At 44.9% G+C, this 21779-nt stretch overlaps 1 protein-coding gene across 2 annotated transcripts in view; it reads right to left on the minus strand.

The window, feature by feature from the left end:
* The window catches only part of VAV3 (vav guanine nucleotide exchange factor 3), a 149594-nt gene extending 127915 nt beyond the window's left edge, over positions 1 to 21679 (minus strand). Inside the window, exon 1 of one of the 2 annotated variants that reach the window (XM_072127942.1) lies at positions 21125 to 21679. In XM_072127942.1, the coding sequence (XP_071984043.1) occupies positions 21125 to 21328 (204 nt within the window). In that variant the 5' untranslated portion in view covers positions 21329 to 21679. The remainder of the gene's footprint in view (positions 1 to 21124) is intronic. The other variant, XM_072127941.1, reaches the window with a different exon arrangement.
* Positions 21680 to 21779: the final 100 nt, after the last annotated feature.

Raw genomic sequence — 21779 nt, forward strand, 5'->3', positions numbered from 1 at the left:
CAACTTTATTATCGGCTTTTTTAGGTTTGCATTCGTTCAAAGAAGAAAAAAAAAATGAAACCACTGTAATATACTAGAACGTTACCAAATGCTTCATTTGACAATGATTTGGATAACCTAGAAAACCCTGGTGAGAAATGTTGGCCTATGAGTAATTCTGCACTGACAAATGAGACTTTCTTGACATAAAATGAATTACTCTACAGAGCGGATTTTGTTTCGCTTAGCCATGATTTTTCACTTCATCCTCCAACATCGGTATTGGATTTAAAATGTAAGTTAAATCCATCAAAGGGATTCTGGATAATCTGCACTCTACACTGAACTTCAACACTTGCTCATCCCAGAAAGTAGAACATCAGCTTTTTCTAGGATTCTTTCCAAGATCCAAGGAGGTAGGGAGCAGTGCCCCACATATGAGATCTGTTTTTTTCAAATACTGTAGAATAATCTTTAGGTCTCATTCACATGACCATAGGGGGATATGTCCCCCATAGACTGTTATGGCCACACGGAGCAATAGCATAGAGCACAGGGCAGAAAAGTCATGGTATATGCAATGGAACCACGCGGGACACAGTGGACGCTGACTGAGCTGGAGCTGAAGACAAAGGAGGACCTACAGGGGCATCAGAAAGGTGAGTACACAGTTTTATGTTTTTTTTTAAGGCTGGGCAGGGGGCTGCTGGCTATGTATACAAGGGAGCAGGTTGGCTATATGCTAGGGGGCTACTGGCTATATACTAGGGGCTACTGGCTTTGTACTGGGGGCAGGCTCTGGCTATATACTAGGGGGTGGGGGCTGGCTACAAAGTGGGGGGCTGCTGGCTATATACTGGGGAGCAGGGGGCTACTAGTTATATACTAGGGAGGAGGCTCTGGCTATATACTAGGGGGTAGGGGCTGGCTACATACTGGGGGGCTGCTGGCTATATACTGGGGGGCAGGGGGCTACTAGCTATATACTGGGAAGCAGGCTCTGGCTATATACTAGGGGGTAGGGGCTGGCTATATACTGGGGAGCTGCTGGCTATATACTGGGGAGGCTGTGCATTTCCCAGCCTAGGCTTATAATGGAGTCAATAGGTTTTTCCCAGATTTCTGTGTTAAAATTAGGTGCCTCGGCTTATACTAGGGTCGGCTTAACTCGAGCATATACCATAATTCCTTAGATCAAGGACAGAACAGACATTTAAGAATTTCATAATTTTTTGAATTTATTAGATGTGCATTGCCACAGACACTCCATGCATGAGCCAGAGTCTTTCTTTCTTGTCTCTTGAAAGCATTCAATGTCATCAAAAAGAGTTTTACAACAGACAGCGAGTGTCTTCATCCCGTAGCATTCCGCTTTTGTTAAAGGCTGTAATGGACGCGGTACAGAAGTGCTGGGAGCGATGGATTATAGCCACATTACATGTACCTGACACTGTACAAATGATCATAACCTTCTCTTACATGTGTGATGATGGTAAATCATACAATTTATAGTATAGCATGGCCGTGATAGGGCCATAACCAAGCTCACAATCAATACTGCTGGAGTTACACATAACTGGCCCCTTAATCATTTTATACACATTTCCAGTCTATGTCTTGATATCTTGTCTTATAAATGTCCCCTAAGCTGAATTTACACAAACCTTACTGTACTAATATGGACTGTATCTGTATCGCTACATAAACCTGACAGTAAAACTCATTGCATAATAAAAAATATTTATGCCTATCGGTATTTATATTTACTTTTACATATGGTACTTTCGATAAATTCATCTGCAGATTGTCCATAAATTTTGAGGTTATTAGTGATACAGGGGTCATCCAGGTCCACAATATTGATAACCTATCCCTAGGACAGGCCATTTATCTCAGACTGGAATGACTACGATCTCTATGAAGGGGCCGTGACATTTGGCCTCTTCGCTGTTTGCAGAATAGTCTGTACACCAAAACACCACACTCTCAGTAGTGGCTATAGGAGGTATTACAACTTTATCCTGTCCCAGGGTGCAACAGGCCCTTTCAAACAGCAGACTGGAACATGTGCTAAGCAATGAACCTCACACAAAAATACAGATGCTACACAGATAACACACGGGTCTCATCCTCTATGTGATCCATATATGGGAATCACTTTCTAGGTAACAATCATGTCACTCCATAGAGTTTGGGACAAACTAGTGACATCTTTGCAAGCCTTATTTGCAGTTCCGCAAGAGTGAATAGCATATGGATGGCACACAGATCCGTATCACAGACATATGGCTTAGAAATGGATTACACAATAAAGACACTCAGATCGCTAAAACTGACCACGGAAAAAAGGGCCCCTGTTTCATGACATATAATGGCCCAAGTTTGTTCTAATTAATCACTTGAAAATCATCACTGCAATCATAAAACAAATGGAAGGAAAATCCTACAAAACTCCCTTTAAACAAGTCACTCCAAAGTGTCCCATTGGGAGCAGAGTTCATTTCCCCCCTGTGATATATTGCCGCAGAGGTCACCAATACACTCAGGAAGACCCTCTCAAGCGGGGGCTCTCTAAAATGAATTTATGTTCATCTTGACCTTTATGTCACTTCTGTAAAATCTATGTATGACATTTTCTTAATGAGCTGCCCCTAAATCATCATCCCTTCCTATCACTGCTGCTTTCCATTAGCTGAAATGCTCATCCTATTGCTTTGGGGAATCAGCGGTGCCATTGTATATGTCATTGCTATAAAATCATGCAGCGTGTGCCTATATAACATATTCAGCTCTGTATCATGACTTACCCATGATATTATTGCTATACAGATATATACTTTACATGATTCCACTGCCCTAGATGCAATTTTAACATACTGTAGTTCCCATCAGTTCCCAAACAGAGACCACCCACAAAACAGGAAAAAGTGTCTACTTATATTGAGGTCTACATGAACTCTTGATCTCTCTTGATAAATGTGTGATCGATGGGGGAAGAACTGGTGAGCTTGTCATTGCTCTGGCTCCCAGACCTGTTTCTCCATTCCATGGATGGGTCTGAGATGTTGTTATATATAATATAATATAAAATAGAGATGATTAATTTATTGTAGGTGGGAACTAACTATATATATATATATATATATATATATATATATATACACACTCGCCGGCCACTTTATTAGGTACACCATGCTAGTAACGGGTTGGACCCCCCTTTGCCTTCATAACTGCCTCAATTCTTCATGGCATAGATTCAACAAGGTGCTGGAAGCATTCCTCAGAGATTTTGGTCCATATTGACATGATGGCATCACACAGTTGCCGCAGATTTGTCAGCTGCACATCCATGATGCGAATCTCCCATTCCACCACATCCCAAAGATGCTCTATTGGATTGAGATCTGGTGACTGTGGAGGCCATTTGAGTTCAGTGACCTCATTGTCATGTTCAAGAAACCAGTCTGAGATGCTTCCAGCTTTATGACATGGCGCATTATCCTGCTGAAAGTAGCCATCAGATGTTGGGTACATTGTGGTCATAAAGGGATGGACATGGTCAGCAACAATACTCAAGTAGGCTGTGGCGTTGCAACGATGCTCAATTGGTACCAAGGGGCCCAAAGAGTGCCAAGAAAATATTCCCCACACCATGACACCACCACCACCAGCCTGAACCGTTGATACAAGGCAGGATGGATCCATGCTTTCATGTTGTTGATGCCAAATTCTGACCCTACCATCCGAATGTCGCAGCAGAAATCGAGACTCATCAGACCAGGCAACGTTTTTCCAGTCTTCTACTGTCCAATTTCGATGAGCTTGTGCAAATTGTAGCCTCAGTTTCCTGTTCTTAGCTGAAAGGAGTGGCACCCGGTGTGGTCTTCTGCTGCTGTAGCCCATCTGCCTCAAAGTTCGACGTACTGTGCGTTCAGAGATGCTCTTCTGCCTACCTTGGTTGTAACGGGTGGCGATTTGAGTCACTGTTGCCTTTCTATCAGCTCGAACCAGTCTGCCCATTCTCCTCTGACCTCTGGCATCAACAAGGCATTTCCGCCCACAGAACTGCCGCTCACTGGATATTTTTTCTTTTTCGGACCATTCTCTGTAAACCCTAGAGATGGTTGTGTGTGAAAATCCCAGTAGATCAGCAGTTTCTGAAATACTCAGACCAGCCCTTCTGGCACCAACAACCATGCCACGTTCAAAGGCACTCAAATCACCTTTCTTCCCCATACTGATGCTTGGTTTGAACTGCAGTAGATTGTCTTGGCCATGTCTACATGCCTAAATGCACTGAGTTGCCGCCATGTGATTGGCTGATTAGAAATTAAGTGTTAACGAGCAGTTGGACAGGTGTACCTAATAAAGTGGCCGGTGAGTGTATATATATATATATATATATATATATATAGATGTAGATATATATACCCTGTAACTGCACAGCTTCCTTTTTTGGAGAGAAGGCGGTGAAATGTAACAGAGAGTTTAGAAGTAATATACAGAAACTCATAACTAAACCTTTTCCTAAAACATCCCTTTCCTAAGAAATGACAAAAAATAAAAACCCTGATAAATACCAATGCTATCTCATAATCTACATCAAAGTTTTCTTGGAAAACCTAAAATGTGCCTTTAAAAAATGGGCACTAATTTCTTATGTTTAACTTGTGACATTATGCAAAAGACTTAGGTAAAGGTTCTGGGTAGGGGTCCGCGGCGTGCCCAGAGCTTCTCCTGCTATTGACAGCGGTAATGATTTATATTATGGCTGTAGAAGTCGCTAATGCTGTGTGCCAGCTAGTGGAGGGGATAGCCCAACAACGACTGGTATACTAGAAGCCACTTATTTGGCTGTTTCGGACAAATTGATAACTTGTAAAAAAAATATTCAATATAATTTGTAAATGTTTGCTCTAATCCCTGCTCTTTCTGGTGTGTGGTCTTTCTCAATGACTTCCAGCCTTAAAGGGGTTGTCCACATGAAGTTATCACCTATCGACAGGGCATAGGATGACTTGCTAATCAGTAGGGGTCCCATAGGTGGATCAAGAAAACGGAGGTCTGTTGTATCCCCAAATAAACAAAGCAGCTGGTTACATGTGCTCCTGATGCTCTATTCATCTCTATTGCCCTGATGGAGACAGCAGAGAACTGCCCTCAGTTACTTCAGTCATTGCCATAGACAGTGAATGGAGCAGTAGTGCACAAGTCCAACCTGCCACTACATTCATTTGGGGAACAGCGGACCCCCACTCTTGTGATCTGTGGAGGTCCCATCGCCGATTAGTAAATTAACCCCTATCCTGTGTGACATTTCATGTAACAGTATGAGCAGGCATACACTGACAGCCACAGCTTGGGACTACCAACACTAGACTACTAATTCATTTAGACAAAGTTTGCCTAAACATACTTTATTTATTTGCAGTTTATTTGTTCCGTTAAAATGAGTGTGTGAAAGAAAAGTAGTATACACTACAAGCAGGGAGACAAGTTTCCATAAATCTTCTGGTACAGTATCTTTATGGCCGGCCTGATCACCACTCCGCAGGTCCAGTTACTAAATGAAGACTTGTCTACAAGGATTTCCATACGTTACAGGGATCATCGCAGTGACAGCTGTCCGCGTGTTAAAGAGAAAAGTGTCAACTTTATGCCTACAGAAGTCTGAAGAAAATATGTACCAGCAGATGGTAGGAAATGATATCTTCCCACGTTCAGTACAATCCAGGAAATGGACAAACAATAGTTTCCCCTGTAAAGTCTAAGAATATATTCCCTATACAGTGGAAAATAAGATGTATACATCCCACAGCACAGCAGTGTAACTGGAAAGGGTCATGACAAGTGAAGAAATGCTCCTTATGACTCGTTCTTCACTTTCATCTACTGAAGAAATTCCATGTTCTGTAATGAAAGCTCAAGCCACGTGGCGGAACAGATAGGAGGTGAATGGACTTGTCATTCATATTGCAAACACAGCAAAACCTCTCCAATAGGCCACATTTTTATGAAGACAATCCCTCCCTCAGACCAGATATCCCCTGATTTTCGGTTCCTCATGATACTATACAGTGGATAGTCATCCACCAATTGTGCAGGTTCTCCCACTTACAAAGATGAGGGGGGTCTGTAACTGGCATCATAGGCAGAACCTCAATTATGAGAGACACAAGGTGAAAACAAATCCAGAAAATCACATTGTCTCATTTTTAAAGAATTTATTTACAAATTATGGTGTATTTGGTTACCTACAAACAAGCAACATTTCTGTCTCTCATCGACCTGTAACTTCTTCTTTAAAGGAAATCTACCATTTGCTTTTATGCTGTAGCTACACCGATGAAGAAACATATCTTGTTTAATCCCTGAGCTGAGTGGTTTTGCTGAAAAAACAATTATAAAATGATGATAATAAGGCGCTGGTGCTCCTGCACTGCGCTTCTCCTCTTACCTTTAGTATGTACTTCTCCAGAGAACGCTGTATTCACTGTGTTCTACCTGACAGGCAGAAGTAATCAATCGCTGCAACCCCCCCCCCCCCCAGCTGCTGTGTATGATTCAGCCAGCTCAGGTTGATTAGTCCTGTCTGGACAGGTCAATGAGCTCAGTGTAATGTTTTTATTAACAGCAGACTGCATGCAACCCAGCTTTCCCAAGATCCTGAATTTTATAATTATTTTTTAAACAAAACCACTCGGATCAGGGATTAAACAAGATATGTTTCTGCATCAGTGTAGCTACAGCATTCTCAAGTTATGTTTGGTTCATAATGCATAAAACAAATGGTAGATTTCCTCTAAGAGGCTCTTCTGCCCCCCACTCATTACCTGTAGTAATGGCTCCTGTTTGAACTTGTTATCCGTATAAAAGACACCAGTCCACAACCAAAAAACAGTCACACTCCAAACTCCACTATGGGGAAGGTCAAAGAGCTCTTGAAGGACACCAGAAAAAAAATGTTAGACCTGCACCAGGCTGGGAAGACTGAATCTGCATTAGGCAGCAGCTTGGTGTGAAGAAGTGTGTGCCAACCTTGTGAAGACTTACACAAAACATTTGATCTCTGTTATCGCCAACAAAGGATATATAAAAGTATTGAGTATAGCAGCTTTGTCAATGATCAAATATTTATTTCCACCATAATTTGCAAATAAATCCATACAAAATCAGACAAGGGGCCACATTTATTAAAGTGTTTGCGCCAGTTTTCTGTCTGATTTTGCACTGAGAAGAACATGCAAATTGCTTGTACAAGTATTTATAATGTGTCTGCGCCAGTTTTGTGTATCCAGCGAGACAGGAAAAATGTGTTTCTAAAGGGACGCGTTACTGCTTAGTCAGAGTTTGCGGCACATTTATTACTGACATGCGCCACAATTCTGCCGCATGAACAAAGTGCACCAAAGAAAATGGTGCCAACTTCCAGAGCAGTGCAGGGGGCACCAGATTAATGAAGGCCGGGTGCCAGTTTTGATAAATCTGATGCACTCTACACACTCAACAGGCACACTGCACATAGTACAGACAGTTTGGATAAATGTGGGCCTATGTGATTTTATTGATATGTTTTCTCATTGTGTCTCATAGGTTCTACCTATGATGACAGCTACAGGCCTCCCTCACCTTGTAAGTGATTGCACTATGTACAATCTACTCAGCTCCTCCTGCTATATAACATGCTGCCCAAAGATAGGATACTATGTACAATGTACTCAGTTCCTCCTGCTCTATAACATGCTACTCACAGATAGGAAACTACAGTGTAATATTATCAACAGATAGGACACTATGTGCAATCTGCACAACTGCACCTGCTCTATAACTTGCTACCAGAAAATAAACTACTCAGCACCTCCTGCTTTATAACAGACTGAACTTTAAACAAAGGGATGAGGTCACCTGTGGTTAGGAGTCCTAAACCCCACAGAATAAGGGCCTGCAGCTGATTTAGGATCACCAAACTTATTAACACTTGGGACATAGTACAGCAATTGTGATTATACGCATAGTTGGTTCAGTACATTAGTATTTATATGTGGTATTACACACTACTCTATTAAGCAATACACTAAGGGCGGGTTCTCTCTTATCCTCCCATTAATGAGTTTTCTTTTTAGAATAGAACATCTTATAATAAAACAGAATAAAAGTTACAAGCCACAATAACAAAAAATAGACCAGGTTATATGTAGTACATGAATCAGATGTAACACATGATCAATTAATTAGGGCTGATGATCTCTCATTATATTGTTATATAATAAAATACCATAGATTACTTTGCTTTATTTGTGAAGTTAGAGCAAACCTGTCACCATTAAAATGAGTTTCAAGCTGCATGCAGCATGTTATAGAGCAGGAGGAGCTAAGAAGATTGCAAAGTGTCCTATCTGCCAACAGCATGTTAAAGAGTACAATGAGCTGTGCAGATTGTAAAAAGTGCCCTATCTGCAGATAGCATGTTATAGAGCAGGAGAAGCTGTGCGGATAGTACATAGTTTCCTATCTGCAGATAGCATGTTATAGAGCAGGAGGAGCTGAGCAGATAGTACATAGTTTCCTATCTGCAGATAGCATGCTAGAGTAGAAGGAGCTGAGTAGATTGTCAATAGTGTTGTATCTTCAGGCAGCATGTTATAGAGCATGAGGAGTTGAACAGATTGAACTTACTGTCCTATCTGTTGGAAGAAAATTATAGAGAGAAACAGTTGAGCAAATTGTAAAAAGGGTCCTATCAGTTGGTATTATACAGCAGGAGCGGATAGGACACTACTGTATGTACTATCTGCAGGTAGCATATTATAGAGCAGCAGACGTTGAGCAGATTTTACATGGTTTCCTATCTGCAATCAGTATATTATAGAGCATGAGTAGTTGAGCAGATTCTACATAATATTCTAAATGCAGATAGCATATTATAGAGCAGCTGAGTGGAATAATTTATAGATTCAGCATAATGTGTATTTATTATAATTACTACTGACTCTGTAGCGTTCCCTGTATAGCTGCACATAGAGGGAAAGCTGTCTATAACATAGGACCACACACTGGCCTACAAGCCTATAATAAGCAGTGGTTTAAGTAAAAACAGGTTACACAGAGTCCTTTCAGACAAAACCTACGTATACCCTGGTCTCACGTGTGCTACCCTGCTACTCCGTGAATATCCTCTAATAAGTAAGCCAAGCCACGTGACCCTGTAAACATATCCGCACTACACATCACAATTGGCCATTTTGGATTCTGCAGGGAAAGCTCGGAGTCACAAAGCGTCTCCACATCTGCACATTCTTGAACTGCAAGCCCGAATATTCATATGAACTCGTATGCCCTCGAATATAGCGTTCTGTATAGATTGCAAGGTCTAGCACATAACACAAGGTTGAAAGCCACTTCCACCGCTACAAGTTACTGCATGAGGATTGCAATCGTTCATATCTCTGCTCCAGAGCACAGCAACAAGATGCAATTTTATGTTTAGTTATATTCCAAGAGAAATCATCCCATAAACATCAGCATCATTCACCCTTCAGAGTCCATATCAATGAGCCCATCGATGACTATGTAATATAGTCTACACTAAGAACCATAATACTCATTTTCTTGAATCTGAAACGAATCACAAGTGCTTGAAAGCGGCACAAACACTGCTGAAATCTTCCACTTCAAGGGTTTTTATTATGACGTAAAAATAACAAATATGCTATACTCAACCCTCTGCAGCACTCCAGTTCAGCGTGGCGCCCCCTGCCAACACCGGCTGATGACAGTGAAAAGCTGCACATCAGCTACGGCAGCAGTTGCAGGCTGTAACGCAGGTGCTGCTGCTGCATCACTGCTGAACCTCTGTATACAAACAGCGGCGAAGCACATGACTAGAAGCACATGACCATGGTCGCACAACGCAAATAAGGGTGATGGCACACGTGGCGTTTTGAACACGTTTTTGCCCCGTTTTTAAGAAGTCCATCAAAAAGTGGATGCGTTTTCAAAAAACACATGCGTTATTTGAAAACGCATCAGTTTTTGACAGGTTTGACCAATTATCTTATTTGAAACCTGTAAAAACTGATGCATTTTCAAAAAAGCATGCGGTTTTTGACGGACTGCTTAAAAACGAGCAAAAAACACATTCAAAACGCCATGTGTGCCATCACCCTAAGGGACCATACACTGTATAGTGGCCTGATACCTGGACCAACCACTGTGCCGAGTCCCATCTTCTGCTGATCGGTGTTTCCCCAATCTACCACAGTCATGTGCTTCTAGCCATACATTTCTTGTGATTGATCTGACCCTTCCAAGCAGGTAGTTAGGTGATAAGTTGTGGGTGTCCCCTTTACTGTTACTTGTGTTCTGATACTTTATCAGGAATAGTCTCCACCACTAGCATTAGTTTTGAAAACTTGATGGAGCCCAATTCAATAAAAAACTAATCAATCACAGAAGCCATGGCAGTAGTGTGAACAAAACCTAAATGTACAGTGGACTGTAGAGTGACTGCTTATAACCTCTTCAACCCTCTTTAATATGGGACACCAGATATTTAACGAGTAGAGATGAGCGAACACTAAAATGCTCGGGTACTCGTTATTCGAGACGAACTTTTCCCGATGCTCGAGTGTTCGTCTCGAATAACGAACCCCATTGAAGTCAATGGGAGACTCGAGCATTTTTCAAGGGGACCAAGGCTCTGCACAGGGAAGCGTGGCCAAACACCTGGGAACCTCAGAAAAGGATGGAAACACCACGGAAATGGACAGGAAACAGCAGGGGCAGCATGCATGGATGCCTCTGAGGCTGCCTAATCGCACCATTATGCCAAAATTATGGGCAACAGCATGGCCATGACAGAGTGACAGAATGAAGCTAGATAGCATCTAAAACATCCAATAATTGACCCTGACACTATAGGGGACGGCATGCAGAGGCAGCGGCAGCAGGCTAGAGAGTGGCATGGCGACATACCCTAATTGGACTCAGGCTTCAAACCAATGGGTGTCAGAGAGGAACCAAAGGAGGTGAGCAAGAAGCGCTCAAATAATATCGGTACATGATAAAAGTTTGCCAGTATATTTTGTGGATTACACAGCAGGGTGGCGACAAAGTTAACATAGAAGCCATGAAAACAACCCAAAATTCTGCCTGACACAGCTCGTTTGATAAGGGGACCATGTATGCTTACAGTTCATGCCAGTCGCTGCACTGGCTGCCAGTCTCCTTTCGAATACAGTTTAAAATAATAATAACCCTCATCCATAAAGCTCTGTATAATGCTGCACCCCCCCTACCTCTCCTCTCTTATCTCAGTCTATCGCCCAACCCGTGCTCTTAGATCCGCCAGTGATCTTAGATTAACCTCTACCCTAGTGCGGACCTCCCACTCGCGTCTCCAAGACTTCTCTAGAGCTGCACCAATTCTATGGAATGCTCTGCCCCGGACTATCAGACTAATACCTAACCTCCAAAGTTTCAAACGTGCTCTTAAAACCCATTTCTTTAGGCAAGCCTATAACACTCATTAACTGCATGAAGTTTTAACTCTTCTACTAACCCGTCCTGTGTCGTCCTCCCATCTGTTATCCAGCAACCAACAGGCACCAGACTTCTCTGCAGTCCCATTCACCCTGGACCTGGTATATAAGATGACGGCTGAGTGGTTCAAGCGACAGCAATTCCATTTATTATATTTTTTTCTATTCCCTAAGAAGAATGGCTTGACCATTAAATATTCTTTTACCTCGTGTTACCCCATCATCTTCATAAACCGTAAGCTCTGGCGAGCAGGGACCTCACTCCTGTTGTTCCATACAAATGTTGTGCTCTGTTACATTACATTTGTATTTGTTTCCTATGATTTGTAAAGCGCTACAGAATATGATGACGCTATATAAATAAAGATTATTATTATTATTATTATGGAGGCAGTGAACTAGTAGTAGATTAAAGGTGCTGCAACTATGTTAGTTGGATCTTGGCATGGAGCTGGCGCTCTGCAGCCAGGCGAGCTTTCGCCAATCCAAGCCCCTGTCTCTAGGCTACTCCCCAAACAGCACTTCTAAGAACCTTTTGTATAAGATCAAGTGTAGTAGCGTTCTTATAAGTTTAGGATATGGCGGGTGAGGGGAATGTAAACAGATGCGCAAGAAGCGCATGATGCGCATGGAGCTGGCGCTCCGCTGCCAGGCGAGCTTTCGCCAATCCAAGCCCCTGTCTCTAGGCTACTCCCCAAACAGCACTTCTAAGAACCTTTTGTATAAGATCAAGTGTAGTAGCGTTCTTATAAGTTTAGGATATGCCGGGTGAGGGGAATGTAAACAGATGCGCAAGAAGCGCTGAAATAATATCCCTAAATGGTAAAAGTTTGCCAGTATATTTTGTGGATAACACAGCAGGGTGGCGACAAAGTTAACAACTTTGATGTGGAATCCATGAAAACAACCCAAATTTCTGCCTGACACACCTCGTTTGATAAAGGGACGATGTATGGAGGCAGCTATATGGACGACTTTTGGAGGTAGCAATGGAGACAACGTGTGGAGGCTGCTATGGAGACAATTTAATTTGGATAGTGCCTGTATGTGGCAGTCCCAAACATTTTTCAAACCAGAGGAGCAGGTAGGTGGCCCTCCAGTAAAATGGAATAGATTGAGTGCCTGTATGTGGCAGTCCCAAAAATTTTTCAAACCAGAGGAGCAGGTAGGTGGCCCTCCAGTAAAATGGAATAGATTGAGTGCCTGTATGTGGCAGTCCCAAAAATTTTTTAAAACAGAGGACCGGGTAGGTGGCCCTCCAGAAAAATGGAATAGATTGAGTGCCTGTATGTGGCAGTCCCAAAAATTTTTCAAACCAGAGGAGCAGGTAGGTGGCCCTCCAGTAAAATGGAATAGATTGAGTGCCTGTATGTGGCAGTCCCAAAAATGTTTCAAACCAGAGGAGCAGGTAGGTGGCCCTGCAGTAAAATGGAATAGATTGAGTGCCTGTATGTGGCAGTCCCAAAAATTTTTCAAACCAGAGGAGCAGGTAGGTGGCCCTCCAGTAAAATGGAATAGATTGAGTGCCTGTATGTGGCAGTCCCAAAAATGTTTCAAACCAGAGGAGCAGGTAGGTGGCCCTGCAGTAAAATGGAATAGATTGAGTGCCTGTATGTGGCAGTCCCAAAAATTTTTCAAACCAGAGGAGCAGGTAGGTGGCCCTCCAGTAAAATGGAATAGATTGAGTGCCTGTATGTGGCAGTCCCAAAAATGTTTCAAACCAGAGGAGCAGGTAGGTGGCCCTGCAGTAAAATGGAATAGATTGAGTGCCTGTATGTGGCAGTCCCAAAAATTTTTCAAACCAGAGGAGCAGGTAGGTGGCCCTCCAGTAAAATGGAATAGATTGAGTGCCTGTATGTGGCACTCACAAAAATTGTTTCAAACAGAGGACCGGGTAGGTGGCCCTCCAGAAAAATTAAATGCATGAAGTACTATAGCAAGAGCCAGTGGGCCCTGTCAAAAAATAGCCATTTTCCTCTGCTTTACTGTACAAAGAGGAGGAGAAGGAGGAAAATGAGGAGGAGGAGGAGTGGATCAATTATTCAGGTTGAGCTTCCTTCACCTGGTGGAGATTGGAAATTCTGAGAAATCCAGCCTTTATTCATTTTAATAAGCGTCAGCCTGTCAGCGCTGTCAGTCGACAGGCGTGTACGCTTATCGGTGATGATGCCACCAGCTGCACTGAAAACCCGCTCGGACAAGACGCTAGCGGCAGGGCAGGCAAGAACCTCCAAGGCGTACAGCGCCAGTTCGTGCCACATGTCCAGCTTTGAAACCCAGTAGTTGTAGGGAGCTGTGTGATCATTTAGGACGATGGTATGGTCAGCTACGTACTCCCTCACCATCTTTCTGTAAAGATCACCCCTACTCTGCCGAGACTGGGGACAGGTGACAGTGTCTTGCTGGGGTGACATAAAGCTGGCAAAAGCCTTGTAAAGCGTACCCTTGCCAGTGCTGGACAAGCTGCCTGCTCGCCTACTCTCCCTCGCTACTTGTCCCGCAGAACTACGCACTCTGCCGCTAGCGCTGTCAGAAGGGAAATACTGTTTCAGCTTGTGCACCAGGGCCTGCTGGTATTCATGCATTCTCACACTCCTTTCCTCTGCAGGGATGAGAGTGGGAAGATTTTGCTTGTACCGTGGGTCCAGGAGAGTGAACACCCAGTAATCGGTGCTGGAATAAATTCTTTGAACGCGAGGGTCATGGGATAGGCAGCCTAGCATGAAATCTGCCATATGCGCCAGAGTACCAACGCGTAAGAATTCACTCCCCTCACTGGCCTGACTGTCCATTTCCTCCTCCTCCAACTCCTCCAACTCCTCTTCTTCTGCCCATACACGCTGAACAGTGAAGGACTCAACAATGGTCCCCTCTTGTGTCTCGCCAACATTCTCCTCCTCTTCCTCCTCATCCTCCTCCACCTCCACCTCCTCCGATATGCGCTGAGAAACAGACCTGAGGGTGCTTTGGCTATCAACAAGGGAATATTCTTCCCCTGTCTCTTGTGACGAGCGCAAAGCTTCCGACTTCATGCTGACCAGAGAGTTTTTCAACAGGCCAAGCAGCGGGATGGTGAGGCTGATGATGGCGGCATCGCCACTGACCATCTGTGTTGACTCCTCAAAGTCACTCAGCACCTGACAGATATCAGACATCCACGTCCACTCCTCATTGTAGACTTGAGGAAGCTGACTGACCTGACTACCAGTTCTGGTGGAAGTTGACATCTGGCAGTCTACAATCGCTCTGCGCTGCTGGTAAACTCTGGATAACATGGTCAGTGTTGAATTCCACCTCGTGGGCACGTCGCACAACAGTCGGTGAGCGGGCAGTTGGAGGCGGCGCTGCGCTGCCCTGAGAGTGGCAGCATCTGGGCTGGACTTCCTGAAATGCGCACAGATGCGGCGCACCTTCGTGAGCAAATCAGACAGATTGGGGTATGTCTTGAGGAAACGCTGAACTATCAGATTTAACACATGGGCCAGGCATGGCACATGTGTCAGTCTGCCGAGTTGCAGAGCCGCCACCAGGTTACGGCCGTTGTCACACACAACCATTCCCGGCTTGAGGTTCAGCGGTGCCAGCCACAGATCAGTCTGCGCCGTGATGCCCTGTAATAGCTCTTGGGCGGTGTGCCTTTTGTCGCCTAGGCTCAGCAGTTTGAGCACCGCCTGCTGTCGCTTAGCGACGGCACTGCTGCTGTGCCTAGAGCTACCGACTGATGGCGCCGTGCCCACGGATGGTAGTTCGGAGGAGGAGGTGGAGGAGGGGTGGGAGGAGGAGGAGGCATAGTAGGCCTGAAACACCTGGACCGAGGTAGGCCCCGCAATCCTCGGCGTCGGCAGTATATGAGCAGCCCCAGGGTCAGACTCGGTCCCAGCCTCCACCAAGTTAACCCAATGTGCCGTCAGCGATATATAGTGGCCCTGCCCGGCAGCACTCGTCCACGTGTCCGTGGTCAGGTGGACCTTGTCAGAAACGGCGTTGGTCAGGGCACGGATGATGTTGTCTGACACGTGCTGGTGCAGGGCTGGGACGGCACATCGGGAAAAGTAGTGGCGGCTGGGGACCGAATACCGAGGGGCGGCCGCCGCCATGAGGTTGCGAAAGGCCTCGGTCTCTACTAGCCTATAGGGCAGCATCTCCAGGCTAAGCAATCTGGAGATGTGCACATTAAGGGCTTGGGCGTGCGGGTGGGTTGCACTATATTTGCGTTTCCGCTCCAGCGTCTGGGGTATGGAGAGCTGAACGCTGGTGGATGCTGTGGAGGATCGTGGAGGCGACGATGGGGTTTTTGTGGCAGGGTCCTGGGCAGGGGGCTGACTAGCAGCTGACACAGGGGAAGGAGCAGTGGTGTGCACGGCCGGAGGTGAACGGGCTTGTTGCCACTGAGTGGGGTGTTTAGCATTCATATGCCTGCGCATACTGGTGGTAGTTAAGCTAGTAGTGGTGGAACCCCTGCTGAGCCTGGTTTGGCAAATGTTGCACACCACAGTCCGTCGGTCATCCGGTGTTTCCTTAAAGAACCTCCAGACTTCTGAAGATCTAGCCCTCGCCGCAAGAGCCCTCGCCACGGGAGCTTCACTAGTTGACACATTTGGCGCTGATGCACCAGCTCTGGCCCTGCCTCTCCGTCTGGCCCCACCACTGCCTTTTCCAACCTGTTCTGGTCGAGGACTCTCCTCCGTCTCAGAAGCACTGTGTTCACCCGGCCTCTCAACCCAGCTTGGGTCTGTCACCTCATCATCCTCCGATCCCTCAGTCTGCTCCCCCCTCGGACTTCCTGCCCTGACAACAACTTCCCCACTGTCTGACAACCGTGTCTCCTCATCGTCGGACACCTCTTTACACACTTCCACTACGTCAAGAAGGTCATCATCACCCACAGACTGTGACTGGTGGAAAACCTGGGCATCGGAAAATTGCTCAGCAGCAACCGGACAAGTGGTTTGTGACTGTGGGAAGGGTCCAGAAAACAGTTCCTCAGAGTATGCCGGTTCAAATGCCAAATTTTCCTGGGAGGGGGCAGACTGGGGGGGAGGAGGCTGAGGTGCAGGAGCTGGAGGAGTGGCGATTTCGGTAACATGGGTGGACTGCGTGGAAGACTGACTGGTGGTGGACAAATTGCTCGAAGCATTGTCAGCAATCCACGACATCACCTGTTCGCACTGTTCTGGCCTCAACAGTGCTCTACCACGAGTCCCAGTAACTTCAGACATGAACCTAGGGAGTGTAGCTCTGCGGCGTTCCCCTGCTCCCTCATCAGCAGGTGGTGTCTCACCCCGCCCAGGACCACGGCCTCTGACCCCTGCAGTAGTTGGACGCCCACGTCCCCGCCCTCGTCCTCTACCCCTAGCCCTCGGGTTAAACATTTTTAAAATGAGAGTTATAACTTTATTTTTTTTTTAACTTTTTTTTGTTTTTTTTGTGTTTTTTGTTTTTTTTGTGTTTTTTGTTTTTTTTTGAGTTTTTAAAACCAAACAATGCTATCCTATTGCTATGGCTATTTTCTAGCCAAGTATCAAAGCACACTACTATGCCAGATGAGATGACACTGAGTTAGTGCCTAATTGAAATCCAACCCCTACTAAATTTTCCCACTTCGGTCTTTGCTATGGATATGTGCGTCACTAAGCGCAGAACACAGCGGTCGCAAGTCTCACTACAAATTGCTCAGAATTGGCTAGTACATGCACTGCAGAAAGTACAGCCACCAGCAGATCAACCAGAAATCAAATATATAGAACGCTACTGTAGGCGTAAGTAAGCTCTTTGTATTCTCCTATGGCTATTTTCTAGCCAAGTATCAAAGCACACTACTATGCCAGATGAGATGACACTGAGTTAGTGCCTAATTGAAATCCAACCCCTACTAAATTTTCCCACTTCGGTCTTTGCTATGGATATGTGCGTCACTAAGCGCAGAACACAGCGGTCGCAAGTCTCACTACAAATTGCTCAGAATTGGCTAGTACATGCACTGCAGAAAGTACAGCCACCAGCAGATCAACCAGAAATCAAATATATAGAACGCTACTGTAGGCGTAAGTAAGCTCTTTGTATTCTCCTATGGCTATTTTCTAGCCAAGTATCAAAGCACACTACTATGCCAGATGAGATGACACTGAGTTAGTGCCTAATTGAAATCCAACCCCTACTAAATTTTCCCACTTCGGTCTTTGCTATGGATATGTGTGCCACTAAGAGCTAAACACAACGGTAGCAAGTCCCCCTGCTAATTCCCCACAAAATGGTACTAGATGCAAATTAAAATAAAAAAAGTAGAACGTTATTGTAGCCCTAAGAAGGGCTGTTGGGTTCTTTGAGAATCACTCCTGCCTAACAGTAAGCTAATAGAACACCCTAACGCTTTCCCTGACCAGCAGCAGCTCTCTCCCTAGCGGCATCCAGACACAGAATGATCCGAGCAGCGCGGGCAGCGGCTAGTCTATCCCAGGGTCACCTGATCTGGCCAGCCAACCACTGCTATCGACGTGTAAGGGTACCACGTCATGCTGGGTGGAGTGCAGAGTCTCCTGGCTTGTGATTGGCTGTTTCTGGCCGCCAAAAAGCAAAACGGCGGGAGCTGCCATTTTCTCGAGCGGGCGAAGTATTCGTCCGAGCAACGAGCAGTTTCGAGTACCCTAATGCTCGACCGAGCATCAAGCTCGGACGAGCATGTTCGCTCATCTCTATTAACGAGATATTAAGAAGTGGATTTTTTTCAGTGCAAGATGTTATTACATCTGGGAGTTGCCCGAGTTTTGTAACTCATGAATGTTCACATTTTGAAAAATTAGGGAACTTACTTGTCCACATACAAAATATATATGTATACACATTTCTCTGCCTGCCATGCAGCAGGAAAGGTCTGAGAGTCACAGAACAGAGAGGGCCCACATACACAGAGTGAGAAAGTTCTCCTCTCTAAATCCGAGCACTCACTCTGTGTCATATATATATATATATATATATATATATATATATATATATAGTCAGTTCTGACTGTCCCTGTATTGTACATACAACCTCCTGAGCTTCTTATACTGCAGCCTGTGTGTGACCTGCCGCCCACCAGACGGAAACCATGCTGAATCAGCGAGGCGTTGTGATGCTTCTTACATCTGTCATGTGGTATGATCATATATGCTACACCATCATTCCTCTCCTTCATACTGCTAAGTTACTTCTATCTGGATCCTACAGATGTGGACTCATCAGTCTGTATATATAGACTACAGAACTGGGTGACATTGGAGATGTATAGGCAGCCACATTGGTAGTCACCCAGCTTTCCAATATGTATATAAAAAGTATTATTAGACACAAGTCATAATCAGCTGTGTCATAACGCAACCCGTTGTTCTGGTTCTATAGATAGTAAGAACACAATGCTCATTACATGCACATGTATACATTATATATACACATTCAGCTGTGACCACACGGACAGTCAATGAATGATCCCCATCACAGCCGCTCATTATGTTCAGCCTCAGTAAACACTGACACAAGTTCATTATCGGCCTGGAGATACAGAGCGGGGCAGACACAGTCATTACATGAGATAAAACATATGCAAATGATACGTTGTATCCACAAAGAAACATTGTGGAATAATACACTGGAAGGAAAAATAAACAGATGAGAAAAATACACATAAAAAACAACGATCTACAACGATCCAAAGTTTCGCTATTATAGTCATTTTTTTATGGATTATGATTTTTCCTAGCAACCAACAGGGACAGAGGGGTGACTAGGGTGGATCTGCTCAGGTCTGATACAGTAGGGTAACCCTCCGCTATACTGGCATGGGCCGTAAGGTAAGTATTCCCACCCTGCTAGGGTTGTGTACACATATTTCTATATAATTATTTTTACCAAGGTTATTTTGGAGTAAATAATGAGATGCATGGACTGGTGCTCTAGGGAGCAGGGCCTTCACTTCTATTGCCTGAACTGATTAATTTTTCACAGCTGTCTGATGTCTAATTTTATTAATGTACCTCGTAATTTGTACAATGCTTCAGTATATGATGGAGCTATATAAATAAATATTGTGAAAATAGTCACTTAAATATCATGTGAGTTTAATTTTTGCTTTCTGATGCTTCAGCAACTCTTAAATGGTTTGTCCAGTGCTATCAAGGTATTTCCTATCCACATAAAAAAGGGTAACTTGCTAATCAGTGAGGGTCCCAGTGATGGGACCCCCACTGGTTGTCCACCAAATTAATGGAGCGGGATGTTGGACATGTGCACTGCAACACTATTTACTGTCTATGGAATCTATGGAGATGGCTCAGTGCTGCCCTTGGGTGTCTCCATCAGTGCCATAGAGATGAATAGAGCAACAGAGCACACAAGGGGGTGTAATGGGGGTCTCATCACTGTAACCCCATCCACCCTCCAAATCAGGAAGTTCGCCCCTATTCTTGAATTTTCACTTTAGAAGCTAGACAACCCCTTTAGGAATGTTGCCCACAAGTAAGTTTGGTCCAACTAACTAGGTCCGTGAATCTGCAGGACTTACAGGGATGAACCTAGAATAACCGAACTGAGCGGACATGCCGAGTTCAGTCCAGTGATTCTTCAATCTGTCCAGTAAATCCTGCAAGTGCACTGATTGAATTTGTCAGACCAAACTAGAGGCGTCCACTAAGAATTCATAGCCTTCTGCTCCACAGAAATGAGGACATCAGGTGCACATTAGATGGGTAATAGGAACGGTAAGAGTGAGGTGTCCCATGGTCTTCCTCTTCTACTATTGAACCCCTGACCAGTAGAGATTCATATATATATCATGTATATATCATGAATACCCGGCATGTGCTAAAAAATCGGCATAGAGAAGCATACATTGCCTGACAATGTAAATTAAATGCAGGATACATTTTTACAGGTTTTCCTGGCTCCCTTTGCATTCCAAAAGGGATAAAAGAACCTACTTTTGGCCTTTGTTTAGTGACGCTTGACATATTTCCTGTATAGTGTAGATTCGGCACCATAGACGTACCACAAGGGTCTACACTACAACAGGGACTGATGCTGAGAGGTGCTACAGTATCACAGTATTATTTTAACTCTAAAAATCATACTTTTTTTTTCTTCTCACATATTGGAAGTTGGACAGCTCCTTTAAGTGTGCAGCGGGGTGCCCACTGAGACTCAAACTGACCAAGGCAAAATCCGAATCAGTTCATTACTTTAAGATTAAGATCTTAAGATCAGACTTCATAATGCTATGTACCCATGAGACTGTAGGGCACCAGTGGATGCCGCTGCTATGAATGGGCACCCTGCTTGGCGGACTGCAATTCCTTAATCAATAATGAAGGGACAACAAAGCGATATAAACAGAATATTAAGGATAAACATACACAACAACTTTTGGTCATGTGAATTAAGATGGTAATGTCAGGATAATAATATGGACTATGTGCGCAATGAGATCCAGTAATTTGGGGGTCACTCAATATCCGTCACAATGTAGCAACATCCATGACAATGTGACAATGTGATCTAATGGCCACAAGTTGTAAGACAGGAGTGATGAGATGTAATAATATATAATATCACATGATAGGTGAGCGGGCACTGACCTGGGACATCTGCGGTCGTAGGTTTATGTCCTTCAGGTTGATACAGCTGGGCTGCAGGTTCTTGAGCAGCTGGCACAGGAGGACCCCATCCCGGAGGGTCTGCGCCAGGTCGAATACCTGCGCCGTGTCCCATGTCACCCTGTGGTTGTGTGGCAGCACCCGGCACCTGATCAGCCACTGGGCACACTGTCTCCAAGGCTCCATGATAGAGAAAGTGCTAGTGCAATATTAGGAGGCTAGAAGAGCAATGGGGGTAAGGTGAGATTAGGGGGTGCAGATGCCCAGGGCAGGGTCAGTGCCAGCTCCTGTGCTGTGCTGGCTGCAGGCTGCGGGCTCTAGGTGTCTCCTCATCTGGGCTCCTCTTCATGGTGGCAGGACATCCCTGTGCAGCCACTGATGCCTGACCCTCCTGTCACTTGCCGTTACTTCCCTCAGCGCCCGGCGCCCATCCTCCTCCTCCGCCTCCTCCCTGCGTCTCTGCTCTTCCTCTGTCTCGTCCCGTCGCCTCTCTCCAGCTCTGCCCTGGGCTGCAGCTCCGTGTCACGCATGCGCCGTGCGCTGCATGTGGATGTGTGACACGAGCACTACCTGCTGTCATGTCACAGGAGGAGGCTCACACAGGACATGGCAGCTATCAGGGAGCCCACACACTGCT

Source organism: Engystomops pustulosus, chromosome 10 (genome assembly GCF_040894005.1).
Source record: "Engystomops pustulosus chromosome 10, aEngPut4.maternal, whole genome shotgun sequence".
NCBI classification, from domain to species: domain Eukaryota; kingdom Metazoa; phylum Chordata; class Amphibia; order Anura; family Leptodactylidae; genus Engystomops; species Engystomops pustulosus.